A 15,223-nucleotide genomic window follows, 5' to 3' on the forward strand; every position below is an offset into this window, starting at 1 on the left:
ACGAGGTTCATTAGATCATATTACTGATGGAAGGAAACACAATATATATAATCCCACTTTAGTTGGAAAAAACAAATTGAAGAAAATTTGAGCCTTTAATATTTGAATATTTAGTGTGTGTGTGTGTGTGTGTGTGTGTGTGTGTGTAGATATAGATATAGATAGCTTTTGTTCTTTAAAGAATAGGTTTAAAATATTTTGATATTTAAAATGGTCAAGATCCAGTTAGGAAAAAAAAATTGCATCCTATGCAGATAATTTTCCTAATGAAGTGAAATAGAATATTTATTATATTCTATATTAATGTAGATCCTAGACTTTTTTCTTTTCCTAGATGCCTTCTCATTTTATTTTCAAGAAGAATTTGTTTGTTTGTTTGAGACAAGATTCCTCTGTGTAGCCCTGGCTATCCTGAAACTCACTCTGTACACCAGGCTGGCCTCGAATTTACAAAGATCCACCCATTTCCGCCTCCCGACTGCTGGGATTAAAGGCATGCATCACCACTGCTCTCAAGAAGTTTCACCAGGGCGGTGGTGGCGCATGCCTTTAATCCCAGCACCTGGGAGGCAGAGCCAGGAGGATCTCTGTGAGTTTGAGGCCAGCCTGGACTACCAAATGAGTTCTAGGAAAGGCGCAAAGCTACACATAGAAAAAAGAAGTTTTTAGTAAGATAATTTCCACTTGTATAATGCATTCTGATATGAAGTTTCTTTGGAAATCATGACCACACTGCAGAAAGTGTTCTTCCTTTGAAAAACTGCAGTCAGTCCGGTGTGGTGGTGCAGAGTTGCTCATCCGAGCACTTGGGGTCCAAGGCAAAGGATGGTCCGGAGTTTGAGGTGAACTCTGGCAACATGCTGAATTCATGACAAGCAGGACAGTGGAGCTGTTAGAATTTATAGTGTGTTGGCCAGGCAGAGTGGAAATGACCTAGTTGCATTGATTATACATGGCTACATGTTAGCTGTTACACACCAGACATCTAGGTGGAGGAAAATCCTGGAGGGCTTCTTTATGATTTCGCTTACCACCCTTCTCTACCAGAGCATCTTCTAACAGGGGAGTATCAGTCTAAATTACCATGGTTCAATCATAACCCAAAGCCTAAGAATCAGTAAAAAAATGAGCTGTTTTGCATCAGTTCGGCCAGCTTTCTTACAGTCTGTCACTATTAGCATAATTGGGGAGAAGTACAGAAAAAAGAGCCTAAGTAATAATCCACAGTAACATTACCCTGTGCTTCCAATTCTGCTACTAACTACACAAACAGGGTTTTCTTGTCTTTCTCACACTCAGAAGCTATTTCTAGCAACTTCTGGATAACTGAAACAGTCGTGTGTCTTAGAATTCCTAGGACCCTTGCACTCACTGTTGGTTTCTGGGCTAGAAAGCTCACTCGGCTCACCCAGACGGACAAGATCTTCCACGCTGCAGTTTCTACGTGGATGACCTCAAACTGTTCTGATTAATACATACAGTGAACAGTGTAGATTCCTTAAGGAAATGAAATTTATTTCTTTTTCTTTCAAGTAATCAAAGTTTAAGAAATAATCTGTAAAAGCTAGATTCTGGCCTTTGGCTACTGGAACACTGCTGAAATTCAGGGTCTCTGTGTCCTAGTAAGGGTGGGGGAGGGGCATGTGGCTAGATAGTCAGAGCTTAGGATGCCTCCAACAAACCGCGGCTCTCCCTTTCCTCGGTTGTCTGAGCCCAGGCAAGTGACTCAGCCTGAATTTGTCATGCTACCTGTTAATCAGAACCGAGGCTGGAGGTAAACATTAGCATTGCATGTCCTGTTTGGGAAAGTGAGTTGCTCAAGGAACGTGGCCCTCAACAGCAGCAACCTTTCAACATAACTCTGGTTTTTCCTTTCTTTTTTTTTTTGGATTTGGGTTTTTCTGTGTAGCCTTGACTGTTCTGGAACTCAGGCTGGCCTTGAACTCACAGAGATCCACCTGCCTCTGCCTCCCGAGTGCTGGGATTAAAGGTGTGCATCACCACTGACCGGCTTGGTTTTCCTTTCTTAAAAAAGATCTCCTGAACAGTCCACAGAGAGGGCTCAGTGGGTAAGACTGCTCTTCCAGAGGACCCAGGTAGATCCCCAGCATACACATGGCAGCTCACAACGGCCTCTAACACCAGTTCTAGAGGCTCTGACAGCCTCTTCAGGCCTCTGTGAGTCCTGCACACACATACATGCAGGTAAAACACCCACACACATAAAATTAAATAAATAAATAAATTTCAAAATGAAAAACAAAACAAAAAAAAACTTCTTAAAAAGGTCTCTCGTAAAGCTGTCCAGTAGTGTTCTTAGGACACTCATCTGTCTGAAAGTCAGGCCTGAGGGAAGAACTGAAGAATGACACACAGTCCAAAAATAAAGAGCAGACGCAGTTGGGGTGGACAGGAACTAGCCAGAAGTGAGCCGGGAGGAGCAGACCGTGAGTTCTAAGCTAGAGTGAAACCCCACAGCTCCCCCAAGAAAACCAACAAAACAAACGACCCTGTACACCCACCGAGCTACTCAAGCCAGTTTACTTGTTGGAATAAAGCTGGAAACATACAAATGCAGAAGGTGCAGGGCCTAGGATAGCTAAGTTAACAGTTCTGGGGATACGATTTTTTAAAAAAGCTAAAAGAACTTCCTAGCTGGTGCGGTGGCTCAGGCCTGCAGGCTGCTGTATGTGTGAGACCAGAACAGTCTACACAGCAAGGCTCCACTCAACTGAAAAACAAAGCCAGCTTGCTGAATTAACCGAATCAGCATTACAAAGGAGCGTGAAGAAAGAGATGTACAAATTTGGACTTTGGCGACTGGGGAGATATCTCAGCGCTTCCGAACTCTTACTGCTCTGCTCTTTCAGAGCACCAGGGTTCTGTTCCTGGCACCCACGCAGGGTGGCTCACAACCAGCAGAAACCCCAGGTTCAGGAGATCTGACAGTGTTCTAGCATCTTTGGGCACTGCACACATGCCCCCCCACCCACTTATATAAAAGGATTCAGAACTCTGGCCAGCAGACACACACTAAAGGGCTTTTAGTCCCACATAAGAAAAGTGGAAAAGTATGTATGTATTTGTTTGGAAGACATTACATGGCCCAAAAGTATCCCTCCTTTTGGTTGGAAGAGATCTTCCACTGTTACCTGTTAACACTGGCTGACTTCCGGGGCCACGTGTAGTCCATGTGCTCACCTGAGTTCCTCTCTTGGTCCTGGCTCTAGATCAGATGCCTACATCCATCTTCATCATTTGCTAGAGTGGCTAACAACTCGGAAACTCTTGCTACATCACTAATTCCTAACGAAAGGAGTCTATTCAGGCACAGGCAGAAGGAAGAGGCGTATCACATCACGTGGCATCTACGCCTTATCTCTGGAACACTCTTCACAGCACCTGAGTAAGTTCTGACCTGGAAGCTCCACCTCCCTTTCCTTTGGGTTTTGATGGTTTGGTTGTGATCTTGTGACTGTTCTCCAGGGACAAAAGGGGTCAAGTTTGATTCCCAATGTGGCAGCATTACGAAGCAGCAAGATGCTTCAGAGACAGGGTCTAGTACTGCTACTCAGGTCACTGGATCACCGCCTTCAGAAGGACCTGAGATGGTCCTTGTAGAATTCTGAGACGGTCCTTTGAGGGGGTTGTTTCAAAAGTCTAACCCCTGAGTCCTACTCTGGCACCTTTTCCCTCATGCATGACAACGTACGTCATCAGCCACAAGATCTTTACCCATGTTTGCATCACGATTTAAACCACTACACTACCGGCTGAATAAATGTGTTTTATGAGCTACCAGCCACAGGAATTTCCTTACTGTAACAATGCTAACTCAACCTCCAGCCCCCTCCCTTCCACAAGACGCCTGGGAGGTGTGGGTGGCACAAGCCTCTAATCATACAGTTGGTTTCTCTGATAACCAGTCCCGTCCTTGGGGGCTTTCCAAAAGCTCCCTCATTAGCGTAGACTCAGGTATGGTTAGAAGGTGCCTGTTGTACCAATCTCCTTCGTGGCTTTTAATACAGGAGTTTTAGGGCCTCCATCAGAAACACTGAAGGAGAACCAAAATGTCTTTTTAAAAACTGAATATTCCCTAATTGAGATGTGTAATACTGGTCTCTGAATTCCTATCATGTTTTTAAATTCATTTAACATTTATGTATAACTTCTTTAAATATAAAAACTGTTGTCCAAATAGCCTGCCTATAAGCAACTTAAGAGCAGTAAGTACATTGTTTTGTTTGTATTTCTCAAAATACAGCCAATGTATGAATATTAACAGAAAAAATACTCTCCTAACTTTCTTGTGCCATAATTCCACCCTCCTTAAAATGTAGGTAGTTATACATCTACCTCAAAGGGCTGGGGTGGGAATCCAGTTTCCTTACGTTAAGCCCATCACATAGATGCATGGTTTGTACCTCATAATTGTTGGCTTCCATCATCACTCTGTTAGAATTTAAATGGCCAGGAATGAATCACATCAGTAAACTGAGTTCAGTCATCTGCAGCAGGGAGAGACCCATCCTAAGTAATGGATAGTCAGTGGAAATGTGGCAGCCATGATACTGAGATATGTCTGTGTTCAGACTAAAGAACTATGTGACCTCTGTCTTCCAGTGACAAGTCATTGCCTTCTTGCCTGATGTATGCCATATGCTGAGCAGGTCACAACAACAACAACAACACTCACAAAAAACAGTGAGAGACCCCCTTTGTGCAGGGAATGCACAATTATTAGGGGACACAACACAGAAAAGTCTTAAGATAGGAGAATACCTAATTCAGCTTGGGGAAGGAATGGGTGGGAATGTGAGGACACTTCTCAAAGGAATGACTTCTAAAGAAAAAGGGATGCAAAGAGACCAGGATATGCAAACCACAGAAAAGGTCTTAAGTAATTAAGTAAGGTTTTTAGGTACTAACATATCAACAAAATCTACCTATCAAAAAGCTTTCAATTTCTGCCAACAAAGAACTAAGTCCAAATATGGAACTGTCCTCTTCAGACCTGGGCAAAGAGCCAGGTTTCTTCTTCACTGACTCGATTATTGACAGCTGATAACCGGCACACCAGAGGACCTTGGTGGCACTAAGGTGACTGAGCAAAGAGGCTGAAGGGACCTGGACCACACTCCCAACCTATAGGACCCACGTGCCCTGAAGAAAACACACCCAGTTCGGGGGTCCTGACGTGAGTCCTTTGCGCAGTCAGGGGTCTCACCTGATCCAGGAGTGATGAGCGGCCCTTCCAACTCAAGTGCCTCATCTTCAGACTGGTCGTCTAGCTTCTTCTTTTTTTTCTTTGTGGGATCTCTGGGTTTTTTTAGGAGGGAAAGTTCTTCAGGGTGTCTTATATCTGTTAAGGAATGGATTAAAGGAAAAGTTAGCACAGGAAGTTTACTTCATCTATTTCCTCTGTGTATGTGGGTGTCAGCATTCTGCCCAACACATGAGAGGGTGATAGATGACATGCTAAAAATCCCCAAAAACTACAGCAAGAGAATGCTTGGCTAGCCCACACAGAGCCCTGGCTTCCATTCCAGCACTGGAGATTTAAAAAAAAAAAAAAAAAAAAAAAAAAAACCTACCCAAAGCACTCTTAATTCATTATTAGCTAGCAAACAGAATGACCTCAAAGCAGACAGAGAATGTCCACTAGGACACATAATGAAACCCCACCGGAGTGGCGGTTCATGACTTTAATCTGAGGAAGGTGCATGTAAGTGACTTCAAGGCCAGCCTGGTTTACATAGCAAGTTCCAGGAAGGCCAGGACATGTCTAAAAAACACTATCCAAAAACCAGAAAGAAAATTCTAGAACTTTTATTCATATACTCATTTTTATCTAAGAATTTACATTATCTGTTATCAACCATTTTCTATGTTATAAGGTACATATGGTGCACGAAGCATATGTAATAGATTATCTTAATAAACAGGCATTTTATTTTAACTTTATGCGTATGGGTATTTTGCCTGCATGTGTGTCTGTGAGCTCCTTAAGGGTGTGAGCCACCTTGTGGGTGCTGGGAATTGAACCCTGGTCCTCTGGAAGAGCAACCAGTGCTCTTAGCCTCTGAGCCATCTCTCCCGACTCAAGCTGGTATTTCTTCCATATTAGATACAGTATACACACCATGTTCCTGAGTCGTAAGACTCAACATTATCCCTCCCCTCAAACTAGGGGGACCTCAGTCAACTCTCCCCACAGTTGATAAGAAGGTTGAAAATTGTGTAAGTGTGCACACACACGCCCTTGAGGGCATGTGTGAAGATCAGCAGTCAGTCAAGATCAGGTACCTTCCTCAATCATTTTCTAACTTTTTCCAATGTAATATTTTTACTGACTATTTGAGAATTTCACATCATGCACCCCATCACACTCACTGCCCAACCCTCCCAGATTGGCACACTCCACCCGTGACCTACTCCACCAAAAAAAGTCCCATTTGCGTTGCCCATACACTCACTGGAGCATGCTCAAACTCCCAGTAGCCAGTCCCTTAAAAAAATAAAACTGAGTCCTTCCCCACCTGCCCTCACGCCAGAAGCCCTCAACTGTGGACAGTTACACTTCAGCATCCTCATCCCACTTTTTAAGAGTTCTCTTCCATGGCATTCTATTACTTTTTGGGAGGTGGGGTGGGGCTGGGTTAGGGGTTGTCACAGAAACGTTCTACGCCTCTTTCTCAACTGTGAGCCTGCAGTTATCGACGCCACTGCAAAAGTAGCTTTCTTGCCCTTTACAGTCAGTAGGAACACGGATCATGGACTTCCACATGGTTTCTGGCAACAGTACGAACCACGGACATCCACAGGGTCTCCATCATCAGCATGTGCCACAGACCTCAGCATGGTCTCAGGTGGCAGAACAGACCACGGACATCAACATGGCCTCTAGTGCTCGACCTTATTATTATTATTTTCTTTTTCGAGACAGGGTTTCTCTGTGTAGCTTTGGAGCCTGTCCTGGATCTCTCACTCTGTAGCCCAGGCTGGCCTCCAACTCACAGAGATCCTCCTGCCTCTGCCTCCTGAGTGCTGGGATCAAAGGTGTGTGCCACCGCCACTAGGCCCTTATTTTTTTTAAGACAAGTCTCCCACTGAACTCAGGGCTTACTGACTGGCTAGGCTGGCTGGCAGTGAATTCTTGTGATCTCCCATCTCCAACTCCCAAACACTGACTTTAAAAGTTCATGCCATCATGCCTGGCTTTTCACATGCACGTCAGGAATCCAAATTCAGGTCCCTGTGCTTCTACAGCAAGCATTTTATCTACTAAGCCAACTTCCCACCCCCACAGATGATAAATTTATATGAAAATGAAAACAATCCTAGAAGAGACAAAGCCTTCTCTGAAAAGGGTAAAGTTGGTGAACTTAGAGGCATTAATTTCAAGTCATCACAAAGCTATAGCAATAAAGAGGTGGTCAGAAAACTGATGACGTGGGAAGGCAATCCTAATGGAAAGAAACACCTTCAACAAGTTACTGCTAAACAGTAAAAGATTCATAGCTTTTGTTTTTTTGTTTTCTCAAGACAGGGTTTCTCTGTGTGCCTGTCCTGGATCTCCCTCTGTAGACCAGGCTGGCCTCTAACTCAGAGATCCACCTGGCTCTGCCTTCCGAGTGCTGGGATTAAAGGCATGAGCCACCACCGCCTGGCTGAGATTCACAGTTTTTAACGAGAACATTAACATTCACCTAACTCAATGTGTTAAAAATTAATTCTTAACGAATTGTGGATCTATATCCAACAGTGAAACTAAAAGACCCAGATTACTTAGAAAGGGTGGCAGAAGTGTGAATGAGATCGTCCCCGACAAGATCACTTGGGTCCCAGAGGGGGATGCTGTTGGCCGAGATTGTGGAACTTTGATGCTATGGAGCCTTGACGAAGGACTGTATCACTCTGAGTCCACGCTCACAGAGGGCTTTGAGGGTTTATACATAGCCTTGCCCACTTCCTGTTCACCCTCTGCTTCACGTGTGCATAATGATGCTCGCACCACCAGGCCTGCGGCTTGCTGCCAGGCCTCCCTGCATGATGGACTGATCCCTCCGGAATCACAAACCAAAATAAATGCTTTGGGTCATGGTATTGTGTCACAGAAACAGAAAAGTAACTAATACAGTCACATACCCTCCTACCCCCACCCCGAGAATTGCCTTTGGGGCTGGAGAAATGGCTCAGCAGTTAAGAGCTCTTGCTGTCCTCCCAGAAGACCCACATTTTGTTCCCAGCACCATACTAGGTGGTTCACAACCACCTGTAACTCTAGTTCCAGGAGATCCGATGCCCTCTTGTGGCCTCTGCTGGCACCGGCACACATGTGATACATATACACACATGCAAGCAGGCACTCACACATAAAATAAAAATGCATAAACCTTCCTCTGTAATTATGATTCCAGGGGACCTAATACCCTCTTCTGTCTTCTGAGGGCACATGCATTTGGTACATATACATATGTGTACCAAAACACACATACAAATAAAGTAAAAATAAATAAATTTTAAAAATTAACCAGCCTGCTCTTTGAAAGGCACTGTTCAGAAAATAAGGAGAAAAGCAATATATTGGTATAAATCTGCAAGACTTGTATTCAAAATATGTGAGGAATACACAGTTCCAAATAAGGCCACTGGGCTAAAGACTGAGACAAGTACATGAAAAGATAATGAGTTACCATCCATCAAAGAAATGTGAATTAAACTATACCCATCAGAACAAAGCATCTTCAAAAACACACAGGGGGGACTATGACGTATGAGGAGAAGGCCACCCGCAGCTCTCACACCCAGCTAGCTGGAATGGGAAATGAGAGAATATGTGGGAATGGTTCTTCGGTTTCTTATAAACATGCAGCTAACACACAACTTGGATATCCCCTATTTACCCAAGAAAGTGGAAAGCACATTCACAGCAGCTTTATTCAAAGTCCAAACTGGGAGTAACTCAAATGGTGAAATCTGCCTATCACTGGAAGCAACGCTCATACAATGGAGTCCATTCATCAGCAGAAAGAAACAAGTTACTGACACATACGATAAAGTGAATGAATCTAAATTAAGTGGAAGAAGAAAATCCGAAAGGAGAAAATTCGTGATTAAAATCTATGATTCCACCAACAAGATTCCACAGAATGCCAAAAACCTCAGTGACGCGGTATCAGATGGGAAATCAGAGAAGATAGAAATACGTTGAAGGAGGAGGATGACGAGTTTAGGGGAGCCTGGGCTTCAGAGTGAGTTCTTGAATAAGACCCTCTCAAAAAACCAAACACTTCAAAGTTCTACACTTTAAATGGGTGCAGACAGTTGTGTGCTGGTTGCACCACAATTTACTTAATTAAAAAATAAATAAATAAAGGGTCAGGGATGCAGGGTGAGGGCCTTTAATCTCAGCATTGAGGAAACAGAACTTTCTGAGTTCAAGACCAGCATAGTTTACATGGTGTGTTCCAGGCCATTCAGAGTCACCTAGTGAGACCCTACCTTAAGAAAGAACAGGAGGCCGGGCGGTGGTGGTGCACGCCTTTGATCCCAGCACTCGGGAGGCAGAGCCAGGAGGATCTCTGTGAGTTCGAGGTCAGCCTGGTCTACAGAGCGAGTTCTAGGACAGGCACCAAAACTACACAGAGAAACCCTGACTTGAAAACCAAAAAAGAAAAGAAAAGAAGAGAGAGAGAGAGAGAGAGAGAGAGAGAGAGAGAGAGAGAGAGAGAGATAGAGAGAGAGATTGATTGATTGATTGATTCACATTCATTTAACCAGGAACTCAAAAGAAACATTTTCTTTAAAGAAAATCTGAAATTATTTCCCTCAAACACCCTTCAGTATACTCATTTCTTAGTTCTTCTATCCCTGGGTCCCTATAGTTCTATATATGTATGCATATATACACATGTATGTGATACACATGCACACAGTATTATCGTTCAGTGAGATAGTATGTTTTATGTCTGATGTTTTCATGTCTCATAGTGCTGTACTGTTCACTAGTGTGTGTGTGTGTATATACATATGTATATATATATATGTGAATACATGTAAACATATACAAACATACGTGTGGTGAACATGAAAGCAGAGGGAATGAGAAGGACAAAGTCCACGGCACAGGCTCTTCCTGGTACTGAGCTATGACCCCCCCTGCTCCACCACGTGCTCCCTGCCACAACGACTGAAATCTCTAAAGCTGATGTCAGACCTTTCCTCTCTTTAAGCTGTTTCTCTTGGGTGTGTGTCACGGTCACGGGGACTTTAACACACACAAGTATTTATGAACTGCACTTTTAATTCTCAGTGCACCTCGGATTTAAATGCCATCACTGCTGTGTCTAGAGAAAAGAAAATCCCAAGCTGGGCTGGAGAGATGGTTCAGCAGGTAAGATCATACATTGTTCCTGCAGAGGACCCAAGTTCAGTTCCCGGCACCCATATCAGGCAGCACAATCACCCTTAACTCCAGTTCCAGGGGGCTCAGTCACCTCTGGCCTCGGAGGGAACCTGTACTCATGTGTACACACCCCAAACAGACAATATATATAATTAAAAGTAATAACTCTTTGAAACAAGAAACTTCAAGCTTCTGCCATGCTTCAGTACTGGGGGCAGGTTGGTGGTGGCGGCAAACTCTCTCCCCCACGGTTGTTTCCCCTTAGAGAAATTACACTCGTGTACGGTAAAAAAGTCAAAATACTGGAGGACACAAAATGAGTCACGGCTGAGCTGTGACACACTTCCACCACCTCTCTGTGTCACTCACTGTCCAGCTGGGCGGGGGAAATCAAGCATGCCATCTAAAGTCTTCTCAAGTGTTTCTGGAATGTTTTCTGGGGCCTGAGAATTTCTGCGCTGCACAAGTCATACATTGAGAATTTTGTTCCTAAGTCATTTCCTGTCCGGCTCATAAGCTAGCTATGAATGTAACTAACACAACAGCAAAAAAATACTAGCAACTAACTTTTCAGCCTGTCATGAGCAGACAAGGAGTCCTAACCAGCTGGGCCAATGCAAACTGCTTGTCATGTCAAAATATTAAACTGTATGCTTGGGGACCTCCCTCTCCAGTATTCTCAGGTCTCAGCACTCCCCGCAGCTCGTTCTCTGTGTAGCCTTAGTTGCTCTTGGCTGTCCTGGCTCTCACTCTGTGGACCAGGCTGGCCTCGAACTCACAGAGATCCTCCCACCTCTGCCTCCCGAATGCTGGGATTACAGGTGTGCACCACCACCGCCCGGCTTATTCCCACTTCTTATGAGGTAACTAGAAGCTTAGAGGAGAGCCTCTCATTCTCTTTGCGATTGATAGACCCATCCTTGGTCTGCATCAGCCATTGGCGGCACATGAATACGACTGTGTGACTTTCATTTTATGATACTGATGACAAAAAGTAAGCCTAATCATTCATGGAGGAGACTATTTTACTAATGAATGAATTTAGAATTTACTGATTGATGAACTGGAGAGAGAACTCGGGGATTAAGAGCTCACGCTGTTCTTGCAGAGGACCCAAGTTCGTTTCCCAGCACAGAGCTAGCTGCCTTTATCTCCAGTTTCAAGGGATCCAACACCCTCTTCTGACCTCCATGTGCACTGCACTCACAGGCATACACCCACACACAAACCCACGCCTATACATTATATCTTCTTTATATAAAAATATCATCTACTGACTTTACTTTGTGCCTTTTATCAGGAACTAGTAAATTTAAAAATCTAAATTAACGGCTGGAGAGATGGCCCAGAGGTTAAAAGCACTGGCTGCTCTTCCAGAGGACCTGGGTTCAATTCCTAGCACCCACATAGTGACTCATAACTGTCTGGAACTCCAGTTCCAGGGGATCTGGCATCCTCACACAAATATACATGTAGGCAAAACACCAATGCACATAAAATAAAAATAAATCATTAAAAAAAGAATCTAAATTAAGTATAAGAGTGGGACTAGTGAACAGTACAGCACTATGAGACATGAAAACGTCAGACATAAAACATACTATCTCACTGAACAATAATACTGTGTGCATGTGTATCATAGGGACCCAGGGATAGAAGAACTAAGAAATGAGTATACTCAAGGGTGTCTTTTGAGTTCCTGGTTAAATGATTGTGCATTTGTTTTTACTTTTCCAAAGTGACACACAAAGAAATATCTGCCTGTAAAGAGTTTTCCAAAGGGGTGCAGGGGTGTGTGTGTGGGGGGTGGTGGTGGTGGTGGGTGGGGAGAGACAGAATGTCAGGAGGTAGAAATGATGGACACACATAATCTCAGCACTCAAGAAGCTGAGGCAGCAGGCTGTCTACAAGTTCAAAGCCAGCCTGGGCCACAAAGCAAGGTTTTGTCTCAAAGAAACAACACTACAAACAAATACAAAGCAAATAATAAGAAATGCCCACCAGTACCAATGGTCAAACAAAGGGAGAAGAATTAGTAGGAAACATTTCACACAAGAAACAGGCCTGGGAGGAGTCTCCAGAACGACGGATGGAAATAAACCCCTAACCAGGCACATTGCTATGAAACTTCAGAGTGGAGGAGGAAAGACCTTCCAAGTTTCCAGAGAGAAAAAGCAGTCCACAAAGAGAGGAAAATGAAAACTCACAGCATCGCTGCCACGCCTTAACAACAACGTGGAACCTTCCAGACAAGTGAGCAGTGACTTCCAACTCAGAGGGGAAAATAACTCTCACTCCAATAACTCTATTAAGAACCACAATAAAGTCAGTTTCAAATTAACATTTTAAAATTACTTATCCTGTTCCCCTTTTCCTTACTACAGGGATGATCTTATTTCCTACCCTAGGGAAACAAAAGAGGAAAACATAGGATCAAATGTGACAGAAGACATTTCAACCGTGTGTTCCTGTGTGTGCCCGCATGAGTTTATATGCAGAGGCTAGCGGGTGACCAATCCCTGGGGCCGGAATTAGAGGCGGTTGTGAACCACCTAATGCGTATGCTGGAAACCAAGCCCAGGTCCTCTGTAAGAGCAGTAAGCGTTCTCAGTCACTGAATCATCCCTCCAGCCCCTTAAGAAAATAATTTTTTAAATGTTTCTGCTTAAGGAGTGTACCACAAGGAACAAGAATGAATAAAAAGGAACATTTAAAGAGGCTGTTTAGAATAGCCCACAAGGAGACAGTGGCAAATGGGTTATCATCACAGTGCAGATGACAGGGAAGATTCACACAGATCTGGAGGCAAGATCAGTATTTACATGTAATGAGTCACTTTCTCATTCTGCAACAAAATACTTCACAAGAGCAAAAACGGAATGGTTTGTTTTGGCTCACGGTTTGAGGACACGGTCCACCATGACAGAAAGGCATGGGAGAAAGAGCCTGAAGCAACTACTCACGCTGTAGCCACCGTCAACAGGAAGCGAGTGGAACCGCTTCCTGCTTGGTCCCGGACCTCAGCCTATGGGAAGGGACTGTCCACAGTGAGGGTGGATCGAGACAACTCCGCACAGACACGCCTACAGATCTGTTTCCATGGTGACTCTAAGGCCCAGCGAGCTGACGAGATTAGCAGTGCCCGGGATGACCACCCCGCTCCTGGTCTATGTACCTGGGTGGTTGACGGGGCCTTTTACTCTCGTGGGGCGGGGTGGGGCGAAGACCAGATCTGGACGGAACACCATGAGCATGCCCTAGAACATGTTAGATTCAATGGAAGAAATGAATTTGTACCTAAAAAATGCTTTAATGAACAATGACGGCTCTCTGAAAAATAAACAAAGCTGAGCGAATTTTATGATAAATTACAATAAATTAGGATGGAGGATCTAATGAAGATGAAGTGGCAAGAACTTAGACCGACTATCCTTGATTTAAACAATAATAAGGAAAAGCCAAGCGGATGAATATGGCTTTACCTGTACCAATTTACTAGCTAAAGGCAGCTGGGCCAGGAGGGGCAGAGAGAACCAGCTCTTGCCGAGTTGAGACACTGGAGATGGAGGTCAGGGAGACCAAGATGGCTGAGACAGAAGTGAGCTCTGTTTACAGAGAGGCCTCCCAAGGTCTCAGAGATGCTCCCGAGAGTCTGGCTCACTGTGATCTGCGTCTGTGAGCAGAAACCACTCAAGACTAGGAAACAGAAAAGGACCCATGACTGAAACCAGCTTGCCACCAGGAAAAGTGAAAAATTCCCGAGAGACAACACCTTAGGAGTTGGGCAAAACTGGTCCCATAACTAACTAATGATGGCTCTGGATCTACCCTGACAAAGCTAAAAACAAAACCTAAAAAACAAACAAAAAATCGATTTCCTTACGATCTGACTGGTGAACAGAAAAAAGCTGGCACCACTTAAAAGGAATTAGGAAAAGAAAAACCCAGCTTCCAACCACACTAAATTAATAAAGCCTCTTACACAAGCAAGTATGATGAGGGATGGGGCAGGGAAAATACAATCCGTAACCATGAGTGAAGGAGGGGCATGGGGAGGAAGAAGGAAGGGGGCAGAATGCCCCAGATGGACAACAGGGGCTGCCCTGTGCAGAGTCTGCATGTTTAAATGGAGGAAATGCAAACACAATGAAGGCAAAAATGAAAGACTCAAATAAAAATAATGAAGTCAAACCTCTAGTGCTGAAGGGGTACCTGGCATGGTAAATACACTGGGTAGGAGAATCAGAGGATTAGCAGAGGCCAGACCAAGGAACTCAAAGATATAACAAGAGACCCTGCTGGAAATGAAGCACACTTGGGCATCACTAAGAGGCAAACAGAGAGCACACAGAGGAACGACGGACTTCTGTGAAATCATGCTGGCCAGAAAACAAAACATCAATTACTGGAGTGAGGAAGATCCAGAATGCAAATAAATAAATAAATAAATAAATAAATAAATAAATAAATAAATAAATAATCAAGTTTTTTTTTTTTAAATACATAAAGAACAAGTGAGAACCCGCATGCGCCAGTTTCATTTTCGTTGCTGTGGTGAAACAACCCAACCAAGAACAACTTACAGAGAAAGGATTTACTTGGGTGACACTTCCAGGTGACAGTCCGTAACTGCAGAGATGTGAGAGGCAGGAACAAGACAACTGGTCCCGTCAGACACACAGAGAAATGAATGCACCCACACCGCCTGCTTGCTAACTAGCTTTCTTCACTCTTAAAGCTCAGAGCTCAGCTCAGGGAATGATGCTGCCCACAGTAGGCCTGGGTCCTCCTACATCAATAACAATCAAGACAATC

The 15,223-nt window shown here is 44.0% G+C and overlaps 1 protein-coding gene across 7 annotated transcripts in view; it reads right to left on the reverse strand.

The window, feature by feature from the left end:
* The window catches only part of Fermt2 (FERM domain containing kindlin 2), a 75,550-nt gene that overhangs the window by 21,195 nt on the left and 39,132 nt on the right, over positions 1-15,223 (reverse strand). For all 7 annotated transcript variants that reach the window (XM_076544839.1, XM_076544837.1, XM_076544834.1 and 4 more), the window contains exon 4: positions 5,228-5,362. In XM_076544839.1, the coding sequence (XP_076400954.1) occupies positions 5,228-5,362 (135 nt within the window). The remainder of the gene's footprint in view (positions 1-5,227; positions 5,363-15,223) is intronic.

This window comes from Peromyscus maniculatus, chromosome 9, assembly GCF_049852395.1.
Source record: "Peromyscus maniculatus bairdii isolate BWxNUB_F1_BW_parent chromosome 9, HU_Pman_BW_mat_3.1, whole genome shotgun sequence".
Taxonomy (NCBI): domain Eukaryota; kingdom Metazoa; phylum Chordata; class Mammalia; order Rodentia; family Cricetidae; genus Peromyscus; species Peromyscus maniculatus.